The sequence below is a fragment of the Sorex fumeus genome, unplaced genomic scaffold (genome assembly GCF_029834395.1).
Source record: "Sorex fumeus unplaced genomic scaffold, SorFum_2.1 ptg000042l, whole genome shotgun sequence".
Classification (NCBI taxonomy): Eukaryota; Metazoa; Chordata; class Mammalia; order Eulipotyphla; family Soricidae; genus Sorex; species Sorex fumeus.
The window spans coordinates 9,266,763-9,279,296 of record NW_026606099.1 but is presented as its reverse complement, the minus strand read 5'-3'; the positions used below and the strand labels follow the sequence as shown (position 1 = coordinate 9,279,296).

General features: G+C 60.6%; 1 protein-coding gene across 1 annotated transcript in view; it reads right to left on the bottom strand.

The window, feature by feature from the left end:
- ESPL1 (extra spindle pole bodies like 1, separase) overlaps window positions 1-12,534 on the bottom strand; it is a 28,149-nt gene that overhangs the window by 2,692 nt on the left and 12,923 nt on the right. The window contains exons 12-23 of the mRNA XM_056119920.1: window positions 10,325-10,444; window positions 9,568-9,739; window positions 8,717-8,845; window positions 8,427-8,583; window positions 7,502-7,611; window positions 3,877-4,868; window positions 3,016-3,379; window positions 2,716-2,874; window positions 2,281-2,494; window positions 2,000-2,190; window positions 1,121-1,248; window positions 728-850 (exon numbers count right to left, since the gene is read on the bottom strand). Of these exons, the coding sequence (XP_055975895.1) occupies window positions 728-850; window positions 1,121-1,248; window positions 2,000-2,190; window positions 2,281-2,494; window positions 2,716-2,874; window positions 3,016-3,379; window positions 3,877-4,868; window positions 7,502-7,611; window positions 8,427-8,583; window positions 8,717-8,845; window positions 9,568-9,739; window positions 10,325-10,444 (2,859 nt within the window). The remainder of the gene's footprint in view (window positions 1-727; window positions 851-1,120; window positions 1,249-1,999; window positions 2,191-2,280; window positions 2,495-2,715; window positions 2,875-3,015; window positions 3,380-3,876; window positions 4,869-7,501; window positions 7,612-8,426; window positions 8,584-8,716; window positions 8,846-9,567; window positions 9,740-10,324; window positions 10,445-12,534) is intronic.

Here is a 12,534-nt window from a genome sequence, read left to right as displayed (position 1 = left end):
GCAGGACTCTTGCCCTGCTAACGGCTGATCTGGGTTCGATTCCTGGTACCCCATTTGGTGCCTCAAGCACCACCAGGAATAATTCCTGGTCATTCCCGAGTGCAGAGTCAGTCATAAGCCCCAAGCACCCCCACCCCAAAAGAAAAGTCTTATTGAAAGTCCTTCCCCAGAGAGATAGCACAGCAAGTAGGGCGTTTGCCTTGCACGCGGCCGATGCGGGTTCGATTCCCAGCATCCCATAGGGTCCCCTGAGCACTGCCAGGGGTAATTCCTGAGTGCAGAGCCAGGAGGAACCCCTGTGCATCGCCGGGTGTGACCCAAAAATAAAAGTCCTTCCCTAATGTGTTTGCCTTGCATGCAGGGAACCCCGGGGTTGATCCTTGCCTTGCATGGTTTCCTAAGCATCACCGGGGGCGACCCCCAAGCACAGAAATGGGAGCAGGAGCCCTGAGCACTGCTGGGTGTGGCCCAAGCAGCAGCCCCTCCCCTTCCCCCTCGACCCCACCCCCCAAAGGAAACAAAACTAAAATCATTTTCCAAGTGATATTTTTTATCCGTTTCGGTCCCCGGCATCCCATACGGTCCCCTAATTTTTCACTTAGGTCAAGAGTTCTGGAAAGGCCTTGTGGTGGCACTGACTCGGAACTCTGAGGGCAAACACAGCTCCCCCTGGCGGCTCCTAGGGCAGGCCCGGCCGCACCCACCCCAGCCCAGCCCGGGCCCACACCTGCATCCTTCGGTCCAGTTCCAGCCGTCTCGTCCACCACTCCTTCTTGTCGGTGCAGCTGCTGTTTGTTTTCTGTTCCTTCTGGATGCTGTCAAACTCCTTCAGGGCCGAACTCAGAGAGAGCTGGGGGAAGTGGAATGACACCTTCACGTGTGCGGACGCCCTCCTGCCGCCACCCTCCCCCCCGCCTCAGAGGGTGACGATCTTCCAGCCCCCGACGAGCTCAACTCAACCCCCGATTCCACATGGTGCCCCGAGCACCACCAGGAGCGACCCCTGAGCACGTAGCTGGGAGCAGTCCCTGAGCACTGCCAGGTGCGGCCTGAACACCCAGCAAAGCGACGAATGGAAGGCCGTCGCAGCCCCGCCTTGCTCCCTGGCCCGCACACCTACCTTGCTCTGAGCTGTGGGGATCTGCACAGTGACCGGGGGGGTGTCTTTTTCCAGCCGGGTCAGCAAGAGAGTGTCGCCCACAGTTCCCGGCTGAAGGCTGGCCAGGGCCAACACACACACGGTCACTCCTGGCACAAAGGATGTCCCAGAATCATCCCGGCTCTTCCCTGGACCCTTCCTCCCCGTCCCCTGCACCCACGCCCCCGTCCAAGGAGGCTTCTCTGGCCATGGCTGCCCCTGGCCCCAAGGCTCATGCGTCCATGCAGACAGACCGCATCCTGCTCCTCAGTGCCCCGCCCAGACATGCACAGGACCCTGCACAGAACGACTGCCACGCTACAGTGTGTCTCGCGGCCAAACTCCCCACTCAGGACAGCCACTGGGGGAGGACCTGGAGCAGGAGTACAGTGTGACGGGGGGGAGGGGGGGAGGGGAGGGGCGTGCTTACTTTGCATGTGGCTGACCAGGTTCGAGCCCCTGTACCCCAAATGGGGTCCCCGGACCCCCTCCAGGAACAACCCCTGAGTGTAGAGCCGGGAGTAAACCCTGAGCACCACCAGGTGTGACATGGAAAACCGAAAAGAACAGAAAAGAAAACAGAGGGCCAAGGAACTGGGTTCGAGTGGTAGCGGACAAACTCGGCATGTGCCAGGTCCTGGGTTGAGTCCTGGCACCGTCAGGTTCAGCCCTTATGGCCGAGCGGCCTCCAAAAAAATCAGTAATAACTAAAAATAAAGGCGATTCCCAAATTGAGGGTGTTATCTGCCTGGCAGGAGAAAATGACTTCAGTAAGGATCGGAAATTCACACGCGTCGCTCAGGCCTCGGACTCCCACCCGGAAGGAGATGCGACAGGCCGGGCCGAGCACACCCCGCGTACCGGCGGGGAGCAGGGCCAGGTGCTCCTGGAAGCTCTCCTTCTCGGGCTCGGGGAAGTGGCCGGTGCCCGCGGTCCTGAAGGAGAAGAGGCGCTGGAGGCGGGTCAGGGGGGCGTCGCCCAGCCGCTCCTGGAGGCTGAGGCCCTGCAGGTGGTCGACCACGTCCAGCGATCCCTGGCGCTTCTGGACCTTGCTGCAGGCAAGGCACGCGTGGGTGAGTCCCGTCCCGGGGTCCGGGCGCCCCTTTCGCCCGGACTCCCCCTACCTGACGCGCCTCACTCACCTGAGCTGCCGGTGGAGGTGGGTGAGCAGCTGGTGGCGGCAGGTGATGGACACTGACTCAGTGACCAGGTAGGCAGTGGCGTAGGGGTCCCGGTGGCCCAGACACAAGGCCAGGAGGCGGCAGAGGTGGGCATAGAGGCTGCTCGGGGGGCAGTGGCTCACACCGCGGAAGGCCACGCTGAGGGAGTCATAGATGGAGTCCAGGGTGGACAGACCTGGAGGGGGGCCGACACGGTGACCCGGATGGGCCCCTGACTACCCCCCATCCCCCCGCTGGGAAATGGGGGCGCCCGTTAATGAAGGTCGGGAGGGAGCCCCAGCCCTCGGTGTCCGCCCCAGACTCCCTAACTGGGGAGGGCGACAGAGGCTCGGAGAGGCGGGGAATGCTGGGCCCACCCCCGCCCAGTGACGAGGCCTCCGCGGCCAGCAGGCTCACCGATGGCCACGGGGGGCGAGGGGAGCCGGGCGCGCCCGTCGTTGTCTCTGTCCTTGTCTGGGCACGGGACCGGCAGCTCCTCCTCTCGGCTGGGGTCGCGTCTCAGAACCTCGTGTTCCCCGATGGCCGCGTCGGGCCCGGCGGCTGGGCCCTTGGCCCCTGGGGAGAGAGCGTGCTTTGGAGAGGGGCCCCAGGGCCAGGGTCAGAGAGAACTTTCCCCGGGAGATCTTCCGTGACGATTTTTTTGAGGGGACTACTGGGCCCCGGGGGCCCTCCCCCACCCCCGCCCTGCCGTCATACCCGAGGCTGAGTTTTCTCCGTCGGAGCCCCTCAGGGTCTCGAAGCTCCTTTCCGCCTGGCTGCAGGGCAGCTCCTCATCGGGGACAGTCCTTATGGCCTCCTGGCTCTGCGCCTCACAGTGCTCCCAGGCCACCTTCTTGGTCCTCAGGCTTCTGCCACTGGGGCCAGAGTGCCTGGGGGCACTCCCTGGGGCCGCGACCACATCTGTCTTCGAGCTGGGACTCTTCCTGCCCCTGCCCCGGCCTCGGCCTCGGCCCCGTCCCCGGCCCCGACAAGCGGTGCTCCGTGTCTTGGGCCGCCCCTCTGTGAGCTGGGTGCCACCTGACACGGGGTCTTCCAAGTCACTGTCGTCGCTGAAGTTCACCTGCACAGGTGGGAAAGAGGGCGGCCAAGGGCGTCAGTGACACAACACCGGCAGCAGGTGGCGCTGTGGAGGCACATCTCCTGGGGTGGGCAGGAAGGCGGTAGGGGAAGGATTCAAGAAACTTCTCGGGAGTCGGAGAGAGCCGGGAGCTGCTGGGTCTGGTTCCGTTCCCCAGCACACGCACTCGTGGGGAGAGACGCTGTGTGTGCACGTGCGCGTGGTGCCAGGGATGGTACCCGGGGCCTCGCACATGCAAGGCCGGCTCTACTGCTGGGCTGTGGAATGAGGGAGGAAGAGAGAGGAAGAGGAAGGCTGGAAGGGAAGGGAACGAGACAAGGAAAGTGCCTTTTGCCAGAAACAAGGCCGGCTTGACCGTGGACTCGCCCTAGAAGATGGGGATCCTGCAGGGAAGAGGAGAGTCCCATACGGGCGCCCCGGAAGCGATTCCTTGGGGCCCCTGGCCCACCCCAGCACCCCCGGGTCCCAGACCTGCTTACTTTGAGGCGCGTCTGGGCCTTCTGGCGGACCCGGGGGGCCTTGGGGACCTCTTGCTTGCACTTGGTGGGCGAGACTTCCTCAAACACGGTGAAAGGAACCCGAGGGCCATTCTGGCTGACCCAGCTCGGGGGCTTCGGGGTGCTGGGTGTCCCCCCAGTCTTCAGAAACTTCAGGAAGGCATTCGAAGAGGGCTGGGGAGCAGCGGGGGCCACCGGGCGCCCCCGTCCAGAATGTTTCTGGCTCCGAGGCTTAGACTCTGAGCCCGGGGGGCTCTTCACGGATGGGGGCTGCCAGCCCCAAGAGCTGGCGAAGAGTTGGGCCGTGCAGCAGCTGTGGCCCGCCAGCCGCGAGAGCGCCTGGACCAGGAGCAGGCTGGCGCGCCAGGGCTCCAGGTGGGGTCTCCAGGCTGTCGCCAGCTTCAGGCCCGCCTCTAGGATCTCTCCCAGGCTCCTGCCCAGGGGCCGGCTCAGCCCCTCCAGGGCCAGCTGCGTGTACGCCTCCGCCAGGATCTCGCTGAAGAGGCGCGGGGCGGCGGCGGCGGGGGCGGGGGCCCTGGGGTGCAGGGAGGCCCGGACCGCCTGGGCCAGGCGCTTGGTGGCAGCAGGGCAGCCCTTCAGCACGAACTGCAGCAGCTCCAGCCCCTGGGCCTCCTGCCCCAGGGCCAGCCTCATCCGCGCCGTGGCCAGGGCCCAGCGCAGACAGACGGCCGAGAGCGCGGGGCTGGCGCAGAGCCGGCAGTCACAGGCCGGCGAGTGGGTCAGGAAGTGGGGGCTGGGTGGGGGCTTCCTTTTCAGGTCCGGGGAGGAGCTCGAGGAGGGGGCCCGGAGGCCGGGCCCCTGGGCCACGGTCGCCACCAGCTCCAGGTCAGGGCCTTTGAGGAAGGGCTCCTCTTCCGGGGGTTCGGGGGGCTGGGGGTCATGGGCCTGCGGCCTCTCCTTCTGCAGGTGGACTTTCTTGGGCGCGCCTGGCTGCTGGGCGGCTCCGCCAAACTCTAGGGAGGGGGCGGAATGAAAATTAGGAAACAGGAAAAAGTTTACCAAGCACTTCCTGAGCTACCCCCGGCCCAATTCCCGAGCACGTCATTTTACCACTGATGACTTGGGAGAACACACCCAATGTTGGTATTGGTTTCTCATTTAGATCTGCCATCTTTTCTTTTTTTTTGTTTTTTTTTTTTTTTTTTGCTTTTTGGGTCACACCCGGCAATGCACAGGGATCACTCCTGGACCTGCGCTCAGGAATTACCCCTGGCGGTGCTCAGGGAACCATATGGGATGCCGGGAATCGAACTCGGGTCGGCCACATGTAAGGCAAACGCCCTACCCGCTGTGCTATCGCTCCAGCCCCGATCTGCAATCTTTTCACTCCATCCAATAATGGACCTCAGGACAACAGGCTGGCACCACTCAGTCTGCATCCTGGCCCCTGGCCCTGACTAGCCCTGTGATGGCCACCCCAACAAACTTTCTCACTTCACAAATGGAAAAAGTTTATGTCCCCACCTGACTTTCCAGGGATTCGTTTGGGTCAAATGAAACTGAAGAAGCAAATGTGCTTAAAAAATTTAAAAAAAATCAAAGTTCCAAAGAGCCAGAGCTGTAACACAGGATAAAGACACCCACATTACCTGCAGCCAACCCCCATTCAAATTCCCCGTACTTGAAACCCAATCAGGTACAGCTTCGTAATGCTCTATATCTCATGGAGATTCCATAAAAATAATATTTAATAAAAAAAATCCCTGTACTGCATATGGTCATCGATTTGCTCGAGCGGGCCCAGTAACGTCTCCATTGGAGACTTTGTTGTTACTGTGTCTGGCATATCGAATACTCTCGGTAGCTTGCCGGGCTCTCCGAGAGGGGCGGAGGAATCGAACTCGGGTCAGCCATGTTGGCCGCTTATAAGGCGAACGCCCTACCCGCTGTGCTATCGCTGCATATGGTCCGCTCACTGCTAGGAGACACTCGTGAACGCAGACCCAGGAACAGGACTGCTAGATATGGCCCCAGCAACCCCACCATCACCACCAGAAAGAAGTTTCTGGTGCTCAGGGAGATGAGCCCAGGATGCTTCCATCCCTGGTACCACCTGGTCCCCTGCATACACGGGGACTGACCCCTGAACTGTGGAACAGCCCCTGAGCAGTTCTGTGTGTGGCTTAAAAAACAAGGGAAAAAAAATCCAGCTCAAAAAACTAGAGCTCATGACTGGCATGCCTGGGGCCCGAAGTTTGATCCTTGGCCCTCATGGCCCCTGGGCACCGCTGGCTGAAGCCGTAGCTCTGATGCCTCCAGCACTGACCTGTCTGGCCAGCACAGCTGGGCCAAGCGTTACTGCGGCAGTCTCAGGATCCCCTGAGCACCGCGAGGGAGAACCAAAAACACGTTCTCCAGAGGTTGCTCAAGTGATCAATCCCGGGCATGCCCTGGCCGCAGTGTTTTAGTGTGAGTTTAAACCCTCTATGGAGGGTTTAATAACACATACAGGTGTGCTGTCTGATACAGTATCCTCCAGCGACTCACAGCTACTAGTATACAAAGTATAAGATGCTGATTCTTTTTCCAGGAGTGTGAGTGTTTGGATCACACCGGCTTAGTGCTCAGGGAACCACACGTGGTGCCGGGGATCTAATGGGTTGGCCACATGGAGGGCCAAGTGCCTTACTTCCTGTCTCTCTGGGAAAAATGGTTTGTTTGGGGGCCACGCGTGGTTGTGTTCAGGGCTTACTCCTGGCTGAGTGCTCGGCGGCTGCTTCCAGCAGTGCTTGAGGGCTGTTCACAGCTAGTGGCTGAGACGATGCCTGTCAGGGCTCTGAGACTCTGTGGCACTGGGACAGAACCAAAGCCTGTGCTCAGCCCACTGAGCTATCTCTTTGGACGGACAAACTATTTTTTCGGGGGCTGGGGCCGTACCCAGCTGGGCTTACTCCTGACTCTGTGTTCAGAGGTCACTTCTGATGGGGCTTGGAAGACAATATGGGGTGCCAGGAATCGGACCCACGTCAGCTACATGCAAGGCAAGCGCCCGACCTGCTCTAGTCCCTGGGGAACTGAATTCTAATTATTTTTTAAAAATATATTTTATTTATTTATTATTATTTTGGGGTCACACTCGGAGATGCTCAGGGGCTACTCCTGGCTCTGCACTCAGGGATTGTTCCTGGTGCTGCTCCGGGGACCAGACGGGATGCCGGGGAGCAAACCTGGATCGGCCGCCCGCAAGCAGACACGCTACGTACCATCACTACAGCACTGGAATTCTAAATTTTAAGTTAAATATAAATAGCTAAAATGTATTAGCAGCGCAAAGCACCGTGAGATGTGGTTAGGGGCCAGAGCAACAGTACAGCGGGTAGGGCACTCGCCTTGCACATGGCCGAAACGGGCTCAATTCCCGGTATCCCATGTGGTCCCCCAAGCACCGCCAGGAGTAATTCCAGAGGGCAGAGCCAGGAGTGAGTACTGACAATTGCCAACAATTGCCGGGTGCTGCCCTCAAGCCAAAACCAACCAACCAACCAACCCCAAACGAAACAAAAAGACCAAAGAAAACGGCCTGAGCAGCTTAAATACAGGAAGTGTCGGGACCCAGCCTGCCCGGATGCGCGGTGCGGCTGCTCACCTGTGCGAGACTCGAGCAAGAACAGGACCTGCTGCAGGTCCGCCTGGCAGAGGTCGGTGTCCCTGCGGGCCAGCTCCAGCTCCCCGTTCAGCACCAGGAACAGGGCGCACCTGCGGAGGGACAGACCCGTGAGCGGGATCCTTTCCTCCCCCGGCCTGTCTTCTCTCTCCTTGCCACTGCTGTCTTTCCCTGCCTCTCCCAGACTTTTACCTCCTGGGGCTCACGATTCCCACGCGGGAGCCCTGGGTTTGGTCCTAGCACTGCAGAATGCGTCAAGGGCCACTGGGAGTGGCCAAACGTACATATATATATAAATTAATAGTACCTTCTCCATTGGAGACTTCGTTGTTACTGTGTCTGGCATATCGAATACGTCACGGGGAGCTTGCCAGGCCCTGCCGTGCGGGCGAGATACTCTCGGTAGCTTGCCGGGCTCTCCGAGAGGGGCGGAGGAATCGAACTCGGGTCGGCCACGTTGGCTGCGTGCAAGGCAAACGCCCTACTGCTGTGCTATCGCTCCAGCCCTTGGGTAGGGCTCTTGCCTTGAACACAGCCAACCAGAGTTCGATCCCTGGCATCCCACATGGCCCCCTGAGCACTCCCAAGAGTGACTTCTAAGCAAGCCCCGAGCGCCACCAGGGATATAAGCCCCCAAATACCAAAGAATACGACAACCAACAAATTTTAAATTAAACTCTAAGCACGCTCTGCCGCGTATCTTTCTCCTTCCCGCCCGCCGGCCTTCTTTTCTTTATACAACGCTGGGGTGCAGGCGCAGAACCTCCCACGCGACGGGCCTGTGCCCCAGCACTGACCCACATCCATGCCCCCCAGTACACATGACTCTGCAGTAGTTTGGGAGCCCCGGGTGACGGCCAGAGGGACTCGGGCCTGGGACCAGCGTCCTCGTGGGCCCTGCACTCACTGCCTTGGGACCTGCAGCTTCACGGTGAGCTTCAAGGCCTGCAAGCAAAAGGCCTTGGCTTCGGTCACGCTGCCCAGGCGGCCCAGGCGGGAAACGAGCTTCTCCGAGCAGCTCAGCACCTCCGCAAGAACCTGCCATTTCTGGACTAGGTTTTCACCTGGAGCGAAGGAGAGAGACCGGACAGACCACCGTCACCCGGGCAGAGCCTGGGTCCAGAGGCAGCGAGGCCGGGCCTCCCACCAGGCCTCCCCAGCCCCCCACCACAAGCCCTGCGCCCCCCGCTCACGCACCGTAGTCCAGAAATGGCGTTTCCACGGCTGCCTTTGGAACTGAGAGCACATCACAGCCGAGGAGGAGGAGGAGGATGCTTCGAAGGAGCTTGTGGGAAACGTTGAGCGCTATTTCGGGGCTCTGCCAGCCTGTGAGGGTCACAGGGACGGGAAGGGAGACAGAGGGCCAGAGTGAGAGCACGGCAGGGAGGGCGCTGGCCTGGCACTCGGCTGACCCGGGCTTCATCCCCAGCATCCCATATGGTCCGCTGAGTCAGCCAGGAGTGATCCCTGAGCACTGCCTGGGGTGGCAGCCCCGCTCCCCATAACCCCCACGAAGAGCAGGAGAGAGAGCAGACGAGGCTAAAGTAAACGCCTTGTATGTGGCCAACTCCTTTCATCTCTGGCAGGACGTGGTCACCCCGGGGTGACTGGGACCAGCCCGGGAGCACTGCCCGGGTGGCCCGGGCAACCTTGGCACCGCAGGGCCCAAGCAGCGCCACACCCGCAGGCCCCAGCACTGAGCCCCAGTTCTGGATCCTCACCAGAAGAGCCCCCCGGGCCCCCCGCCCCAGCACTGCCTGGGAGGTGCGCCCCCCTCCCAAAACAAAAACCAAGAACAAAAACATGCCACGGGCCAAAACGCCAACTGCTACGATGGTGAACGCCAAGCAGACTGCCCAGGTGGGCCGAGCGATGCCGTCTCAGAACACGTCCTCTCTGGGACGGTCAGGGAATTCCTCTCCTGCCAGAACCCCACGAGCCCCAGAGCGATCCGTTCAGGTGCTGCCTCTGGGTGGGCTCGTCCACATGCCCGAAACCAGGGGTGGGGAGCGCTGCCGTGGTCACGGCCACCGAGCCTCCCGCCTCACCGTGCGTGCAGAGCTGCTGGCCCAGGGAGCTGGCGAGGCTGTCGGGGGGCAGGCTGAGGTAGACGGCCACCAGCTGCAGCGCCTGGACACGCAGCAAGTACCAGACCTTGGACGCCTTCTGGAGGGCGGGCTTCTGAAGCACAGACAGCAAGAGGGAGGCCCCCTCGTCCACCTGGGGGACAGGAGCAAGGTCACAGCATCGCCCAGAGCGGCAGGTGCCCCCGGAGGGCACAGGGCCCGGAGCCCTGAGTCAGGTGACGGGCAGAGGAGCAAGGGCCGAAGAGGACACGGGAGGAGCGAGGCCGGAGCGGCAGGCCAGGGAGGCTGACCCGGCTCAAAGCCTCGCACCCCAAATGCTCGCCGAGCACTGCCAGGAGTAGCTCCTGGGTGCAGAGCCAGGAGTAACCACCGAGCACCGCTGGGTGCGGCCCAACGACCATCACCACCCAAACGAAGTCTCAGAGCTGGTGAACCTGGGCTGTCAGGACCCCGCAGAGATGTCCAGGTGAGGGCTTCGGGGGCTCCCCAGGTCCCAGCCACGGGACAGACCTTCCCTCTAGGCCCCGAGGAAAGCTGGAAAGACAGAGGCTGGATCCCTTCTCAAGGAACAAGCGGGGTCCAGGAGACAGCACTGCTGTCCACCTTCAGGAATATTCTCCCAGCCTCTAGGGACTTCTTAGAAGCCAGACACGTGTCCGGAAGCACTCTAAACTCCCTCCGAACCCCGGGAGAGTTGGAGACGGAAAGGGCGCGCTACCTTCTCGTGAAGGCAGTGCAGTTCACTCTGCAGCAGGTCCTGGGTCAGGGAGAGAAGCAGGTGCGTGTCGCCCGTGGGGTCCAGACGCTTTAGGCTGGATTGGGCCTCTTCGAGGTACACCTAAGGGAGCAACCGTGGGCTCGTGAGCGTGGCAGGGAGGAAAGCAGGCAGACGCTTTGAACCGAGTGGAATCGAAGCTTCCTCGGGCAGAACACCGAACAAATCCCGATGCTTCAAACTGCGGATTCTAGGAGTCAGACACAGACTCACGGAATGCTCACTTGATTACCCACTAGCCTAGAAACACAAAACGGGAAGGATAAGCCGTCGAAAAGCCTGCAGTGCTCATACGGGGCTGGACACGGAGAGGTCCAGGCTGAATGAAATCCGCCAGGGAGACGTGGACAGACACACAAAGATGGCACTCACTCGGGGAATTTCAAAGAAAACGAATAGTCTGAGGCTAACGCCCACTGACAGTAAAAGCGAGGGCCGGGAGGGCGGCTGGGAGCTTGCCACAGGTTGTGGAGGAGGGCAGTTAGGTCCGAGAGGGACACGCATGACAGTGACAGTTGGAAATGATCGCCGTGGATGAGAACGGAGTGCTGAAAGGGATCTGCAGGATACGCTTCCGGCATTGCAAACCACAGTGCCTCAAAGGAGGGGGAGGGGGAGAGAGAAAGTGGGCGAGAAGGAGAAGTGTCAACGGAGAGGCAGGTGTAGGGGAGGGGACAGGAGGGAAACTGGGGACCTCACGGGTGGGAAATGTGCACGGGTGAAGGATGGGCGTTGGAACACTGCATGACTGAAACCCCACCCTGAGCAACTTTGTAACTGTGTCTTAAGGTGATTCAACTGCCAAGATGAACGAAAGCCTGCAGGGCGGTGGGGGCACAATCTTCAGCAGGGGGTCGGGGGAGCCAGGGGAGAGGCCTCAGAGCAGACACATACATGCACAGGGACAGGGTGAGCTGAGCTGGGCCTCCAAGAGCAATATTTCCTGGACAAACACCAGGGTGAGCGGGAGGAGAGGAAGCCAAGAGCGCCGTGAGCCGGAGCACGCCTGGAAGCAAGTCCCTTCAGGGTGACCACCAGGGGGGCGGGACATAAAGGAACCGGGACGGCTGGCGGAAGGGCCACAGGCGGAGGCAGGGGGCAGGAGCAGGAGCTGGAGAAGGGCCGGAGCGGCAGTGAGGGGGCACGGAGTCTGCTGGCACACGGCCGACCAGGGTTCAATCCCCGGCATCCCATACGGTCCCCTGAGCACCACCGGGGGCAAATCCCGAGCGCAGAGCCAGAAGTAGTTCCTGAGCATCGCTGGTGTGACCCAAAAGGGAAAAAAAACGTGCTGAAGTGAAGGATGTGGATAGGGAAGACTAGACAGAGAAGCCACTGAAGTCTGGGCTGTGTGTGTGTGTGTGTGTGTGTGTGTGTGTGTGTTTGGGGGCTATAACGCTTGCCCTTGGCCTACTGAGCTCTGTTCTCTTCTCCCTCTCCCTCTCCTTCCCCGTCCTTCCGGTCTCTTGTCTCTCCCAACTTCAGAGCAAGAAGAAGACCAGCTCTATACCTTAAAAGATCCTGCATGGGGGCTGGAGCAATAGCAGCCGACCCGGGTTCGATTCCCAGCATCCCATAGGGTCCCCCGAGTACCGCCGGGGTAATCCCTGAGTGCAGAGCCCAGAGGAACCCCTGTGCATTGCTGGGTGGGACCCAAAAAGAAAAAATAAAAAAGATCCTGCAGGACAATAATAGCTGGGAATGACCATGCTGGGCGAGAACTGAGTGTTAAAAGTAGGTAAAGGGATATACTGATGACTTTTGAGTGTCTGAGTATCTGCGTTGCAAAGCATAATGCCCAAAAGGAGCGTGCAGGTGGGGGAGAGAGAGAGAGAGACAGAGAGACAGAGAGAGAGAGAGAGAGAGAGAGAGAGAGAGGGAGAGAAAGGGGGGGGGGAGTGCCTGCTGAAGAGGCTGCTGAAGAGGCAGGAGGGAGACTGGGACCCTGGTGGAGGGATGGGGTGTTGGAACACCATAGGACTGAAACACAATCATGAATAGTTTTGCGAGGGTCTATTTCACAGTGATTCGATAAAAAATCTTAAAAAAAGTATCCTCGAGGCTCAGGAGAGAGCTCCCAGGTCATGCTCTGCCTACGTACGGGGCCCGGACCCCGCCCCCTGCGCCACGCGGTCCTCTGAGCGCCACCGGGA